At 37.1% G+C, this 6,440-nt stretch overlaps 1 protein-coding gene across 2 annotated transcripts in view; it reads right to left on the bottom strand.

The window, feature by feature from the left end:
* Positions 1-2,852: 2,852 nt before the first annotated feature.
* Positions 2,853-6,440, bottom strand: part of LOC101172919 (cell adhesion molecule 2) — a 36,320-nt gene continuing 32,732 nt past the window's right edge. For both annotated transcript variants that reach the window (XM_023961765.1, XM_023961766.1), the window contains 2 exons: positions 4,726-4,848; positions 2,853-4,637 (listed from right to left, as the gene is read on the bottom strand). In XM_023961765.1, coding sequence (XP_023817533.1) covers positions 4,519-4,637; positions 4,726-4,848 — 242 coding nt within the window. In that variant the 3' untranslated portion in view covers positions 2,853-4,518. The remainder of the gene's footprint in view (positions 4,638-4,725; positions 4,849-6,440) is intronic.

The following is a 6,440-nucleotide window of genomic DNA, read 5'->3' as shown; positions in this document are numbered from 1 at the left end:
CCTGTGCTGGACTCTCTTTGGGGCTGGCGAGTGGACTACCAAGGGACCTTGTTGATGTGCAGCATGGTCTACCTCTGCAGCTTCTTTTTTACATTCAGCAACATGGTAGAATACTCTTGTAAACATACACTCCCTCTAACACGCACCCCTGCTCACCTATGCTGAGCACAGGTTTGTATTTGTAGTCTAGACAGTTTTATAAACTGGTCCACAGATACATATGTGTTTGCAGATACATGTTGATATGTGAGCACATTGCTACTTGAATAGATGTTGAATAGATGAATGACAGTTTTTGTGCACAACCACCCTTAATTAATGCAGGTATTTACATTTAAGAGTTAATGTTACCTGCATGAAACTTTTGTATGTCTCAAGTCTTTTTTTTGCCTCTGCCCCCCAACTTTACATTTTTTTTTATCCCTGCCTTTCTCTCATGCTCTTTCTCTGCTAATAGTTCTTGACCTTAAAGAAAATAAAGTTCAGCCTCAATAATTTACACCTCCTACAAATCCTTGACGATACACTCAGCAGACGCATGTACTTTCCATTTTCATGTCGTTCCTCAAGGTGGCTGCATGAGCCTCAAGGGAACTGCGAGACACACCTGTGTAGCCTCCTATCTATGACCTTCTACAGGCCCAGACAACCCAAAAACCCACAGCACTCGTACGGATCTGTCCCCTGAATGGGTGCATGTGACTACGGCCTTAAGTGTCCAATAGAAAACCACTATTGGACAAGTTAGAGAACATGTAAAGGATAAAATTGCTAACTATTACACCAAGTTGGTCTGTCTGTGGCACTGTTGCGTTGCATAAGGAGTCATTATCATGACCCCCGGTTAATTTACATTGACTCCGTTGCGTCTCCGGTCCGTCCCCCCTCCTGCCTGGATCCCTGAGGAGTGGTTTGTCCTGTCACCCTTGTGTTGGGTAGCTCGTCCAGCTCTTCCAACACTTTAACGATCAAGCCCCATGCCCTCTCCTTCCTGATTGAGTCTTTTGAAATACATGTTTTGTGACATATATCAGTGGTCTCCAACCTTTTTTAAGCTTTTGGTTTCTGAAAAGCCTATTTTTCTAATTAAAATGCTACTGCAAGAAAATTAGTTTATAAAAATGCAATAAGCATTTACACCTGTGAACCCCTCAGATACACACTTCAACACTAATGGCTCAAAAATTTCAATACAATGCTTTAAAATGTAGATTTGACTTTTTCAAAATTCGTTTGAGTTTTGTCACCACTACACTAATTCAAGAAAGTTCTGAGTTAATCTTTTTACTTTCAAACATTTGTGTTAACACTTGTATTAACTCAGAAATGGTTTGCCACCGTAAAAGTGCACTCATCTATTGTAGAGTCCATTTTTATGCCTAACAGCTATCCCTGTGGGCTTTCTTCGAGGATTATCATTGATGGTACTGGAGAATATGTAATGCAAAGTCTGTGTGGGCAGTTATCTTTTATATTCAGAGGCTACATTTATCTTTGCCGAGTCCATTCAGTGTCACCGGCGCTTCTCATAATCTTAGGGTGTTTTCTAAATAGATTTTATCTCAGGCATTGTATTTTGCTGTTAAAGCTGGTGCTGGAACCTAAAACCTTCGACTTTAGGATCAAATTTACAAAGAGATTCTTCTCTAATTTTCCTCAGCCAACTTACTTACTCGCTCTACTTACTTTCTGAAAACAAAGGAAACAGTGGCTTCCATTGATAAGAACTTTCATGAAGCCACTTCAACCACTTTGAAGAGAATTCCTTTGAAAGTTGTGAAGAATTGAGTTTTCGTTTTGTCTGTTACTAAGAGTACAGAGCACTTTTTGTCAACACTTACACCGTCTCTGAACTGTTTTTACTCGGGGAAACACAATGCATATATTAACACTCCAAGGTGAGTTATACTTGACGTTCCAACCAAATGCAAATTGCAGTACAGCTTTGGTCATTGAGCTGTCTATCTTCAAACAGTACATATTTAGGGGTCGTGTTATAACTGCAGTTAATAGCACCTTCTTTCAAGAGCATTTAAAGATCCACTCCAATGAAAATGGTGTTCCTAACATGTTCTAGTGGTGTTTTTCTTATAATGGGTGACAAATATAAAGACAATTAAGATCAAAACTGCTTTTCTGAGTATTTCTTTATTCAAATCGTTGCAAATTCACAGCAGACGCATTAGGCATCCACTTGTAGATGACTAGATCCATATATGTCTTTGTTTTCCTCATCCGAGTTAACACCTGGCTCTACAACATTTTATATAGGGGCAAGAGGGGGAAGGAAGACTTTGGAAGGGGGCAAATGAAAACACCAGAGTTGGCGACCATTACAAATAAGAGAATCAAAAATACATATTTCAAACAGTTTAATTATTGTTACAGTTTTAATATTAAAATGGCAGGTGCTATTACCAACGCTTGATTAAGAAGCTTGATGATTTCTTAATCGTCGTCAACAATGATACTAATATTGACTTGAAAATTGGGGTGGTGTGGGGGTGGGGCAAGGTTTTTTGCTGAGCACCCCACTGCCCCACCCCATAGCACTTTTGTTGCACCAGTAATGTTAGGTTGGGGTTGTGAGGGATATAGTGAGAGAGCATGTAAACAGATGGATGATGGGAAGGGGGGACGGGCTTGATCCGCACCAACAGTCCCGCCCACAACTCAGGGGCGAATTTCAGACTTCTGCTGCTCTGCAAAAGCTACGTCCTTGAAAACAACACAGTTTAATTTGCTTAAAAACTCCATATTTATAATTAAAAAGCTTCTGGGAACGCTTTAAAAATAGATTTAAAAGATGATCGGAGAGGTTCTTCAATAAGTTTAAATTCAGGCACAACAAATGGCAGTTTTTAAGTCATTATTATTTTAATCTGAACTCTTTCTTTTTTTTTTTTTACAGTGGCATAGTTGAAAAATGAATATTCAATACTGAGAAAAAATGTCACACATCCTCCATAAAAAGCAACTTAATTACAGCAATTAAACCTTTGTACAAAATGAGTTATTTATAGCATCATACTGAACTACCAAAGTAACATGTATGAGCATTGGCAATGTGGTTCAAAGTCTTTGATACAGTGATTATATACAGTGGAGGGATGTCTGATTCACCAATGCCTCAACATGTCAGGACTGTTTGCAGCAAACTCAAAGGCCATAACGGTGATCCTTGAACTGTGTTGTTCTCTTTTTTATTGATGAGGTACAGAATTTAAAAAATGAAAAACTTTGTTGAACAACTACTGTAGTATTAACAACAATATCAATTAATATATCATGAATGTCAATCGGTCATAATGATTAATACATATATTTAGTTATATTTTTTGTTTGCTTTTTATGCCTTTTTAAGTAACTCATTAGAATCCCCATTTGAAGAAATCTCCAAATGTATGAAGATTTTCAAAATAAGATATGAAATGAAATTAAAAGTAACAGCCAGAAGTTCTTTTTTTATTTATTTACTGAAATTATATATTTAAATACCTTGTTGAAAAGAAAAATCAACCTGGAATATTAATGGAAACAAACATTTTGAATGTATTAAATACAGTATAAGCTAATATACAAACTGAGATGTGTCAGGGATTCAAAGATTCAACAATACTGATCACCAGTGTTCACATAAGCAACGTTTTTTACAGCAATATCAACACATTAAGCATAGTTTTTCAATAAAATTCAACATAAATAATGAACCCTTGCAGAGTTCCAGTCATTCGGTTTGGATCTTACATCAAGTAATCAACAAAATCAAAGTTTTCCATCCATGACAGTGACTGAAATCGTTGTCACTCTGTCTTTCCTTTTAGACTCGTATTGAATCCTGAGACAAGAAACGGTTGCTGTGGTTCCCCTCAATGTTAGTCCTCAGACTTTGTGCTTTAATTTTCTAACTTTTCTATCAGTAGAAAACAACATTCGGGGGCAAGAATTGGGGAAAGAAAAGAGGCGGGAATAAACAGTTGGAAAATGGGAGTTGGTTTCATCTCAGGACAATCGCAAAGACTGTGCTTCAAAATTTTTCCAAGAAATGTCTGGTGTGTGTTATGATATATGTGTGGGATGACTCCAAGTGTTATCAAACACATCTGTTTAAGCTGCTAAAAGATCATTTGGATTCATTTCACACAAACTGCTTTCAAAACTCCACTACGCGTTGATACGAAGCATATTTGTTGTTTCAGAGAAAGAAAAAAAATCCACCAAAAAGAGAGGAGAGTCAATAAGAAGAAGAAGCAAACTGCAGAAAAAAACAAAAACAAATATCATTTAGGCACCAAAAATAGAAAGAGATGTAGTCCAATGGTATGCGGTTTGTGTCAGTTACAAAAGGAGAAACGATCTCGTCATTGAATGCTTTAAAAAACAAGCAGAAAGCTGGAGCTTTTTGGAAAAGAGAGAGAAAAAACTGCAAAATAAAATAGGTTATGTTGCGATGCTGAGGCAGCTTAAAATTGCATGTCTGCTGTTGAAGGTTGGAACGAAGGAAAAATGGCAACAAGTCTAAATGAAATACTCTTTCTTTTCCTCTGCATGCACATGGTTTCCCTCAGCGTTGATGATAGCTGTGTCGGCATCGGGGGCGTCTTCTGCTCCTTTGGCCTCGTGCGTCAGATACGTTCCTGTTAATAAACAGAGCAACTAATCCACCAGGTGAAAGATGTACACCGTTTTTCATTCAACTCAAAAGAAAACAGCCGGCCTCTTTACCTTTATGTCTAGCCAGATACCGTCCAACAACTATTATCAGACACAAGGTGATGAAGACCACGACTGCAACGACACCACCGATCAAAGCATGGTCGGGTCCATGCTGCCCTAAAGCATTTGGATCTGCAAGGAAGAGACGGACTGCATTTATTAACCAGCAATTTAAACCACTTTAGCACCAGCAATCATCCTGCTCCAAATATGTTTTTGAAAGTGAACCGACCCTTTAAAGGGTTTGAACTTTGACATAAAAGAAATGATCACAGATTTACCACGAATCTCAGCACAGTTAATAGCTGAGCAGTCCTGAGCTGCCAGGGAACATGAGTTATGCGGTCTTGAGTGATGTTTTCATCGGCCTGCGAAAGCCTCTTCATGCACTGTCTTTCATGTTTCTTTGTGCTTGCTGCCACATTCTGCGGCTCAGGGTCAGGTGTTTTGAAAAACACTATCTAACATGAGGCATCTACAGGGCAGACAGAGAGCCGAGCGTTTCTCAGGCTGGAGCATGCCTCTGTGTCTTTCCTGTAATAAACTGTGAGTGGACGTGTCTTCCTCTGCACCTCCTGTGCTCTCATTATCTCAGTCTGATGAATCGTTCTGGTTTCTGCTCGCTTTTGCAAAGTGACCCTGGGAAATGTTTGTTCAAAGCTCATTATTCCACAGTGTTAACGGATTGTAACCCTAATTTTCAGTAGCCCAATGTGTGGCCTAAAGGAAAAAATGGTGAAGTGTAGCATGCATTGTTTTCGACTCCATGCAGAACATATATTTTTTTAATGATTTAAATCAGAATGTCATAAACAGGCACTGACTGCACCACATTGCTTGGTGCAAAAGTTACATTTACTCTCTTTTTGCTGCACATTGATGTGTGAATACTGCAAAAATAGGCCCCTTTGTTATGAGTTATAAATTTTTACCCCATTGGCAGATGTCGGATTGATTAACTGATAGATTTATTGATCAACTGATTGATTCATTGATTGAAAATAAAAGAAAATAAATCAAACTCAACATAAAATACTTAAGCAAACATGATGGCGAAAAGGGATAAATTGCTCAAAAAAGGAGTGGGTAGAACAAAAATCTTTTTAAAACCCACACCCATTCTGACCAGATTTCATGCATACATTTTTATACATTAACAAACACATTAACAAACATAGACGCAAATTTATGTTAAAAGATGAACTGGAGATTAAAAAAAGGTTATTCAGATAAGCACAAAAACCTTGCCAAGAAACTTTATTTCAATTAAAAAAAAAATAATAATAATTTTCTCTTTATAAAGTTATTTTGCTTTTGAAAAACTTCCTTGCAAAGATAATTTTGCTTGCAAAACAAATGTTCTTAAAACGAAGGTCTTCTTACTTTGATGAGATTTAGTGTTTGCAGTGCAAAGTTCTCTTTTGGTATAATCTGTCTCTTAGCTACGTAATTCAAACCAATTTCTCAACAGATACAAAAAACAAACAAACCTGGAATTAAGAAACAAGTTTTGACATTATGAAGTTATCAATGCATTTACAGTTAAAACAAATAATTTAAGATTTATATGATGCAGTCATCAGTTTTGATGAGGTTTTTTAATATACTGTATATATAAAATGCAGTTTCGTGTTTTTATACTTTACACTTAAATTTGTTACACTTCAAAGAAAAACTGAGTAAAGTCAGATTAAAGAAGACTTAGAGGACTACAACAAAATTAG

Source organism: Oryzias latipes, chromosome 13, assembly GCF_002234675.1.
Source record: "Oryzias latipes chromosome 13, ASM223467v1".
Classification (NCBI taxonomy): domain Eukaryota; kingdom Metazoa; phylum Chordata; class Actinopteri; order Beloniformes; family Adrianichthyidae; genus Oryzias; species Oryzias latipes.
Note: the sequence above shows the minus strand (reverse complement) of the source record. Positions and strands in the feature narration are given on the sequence as shown.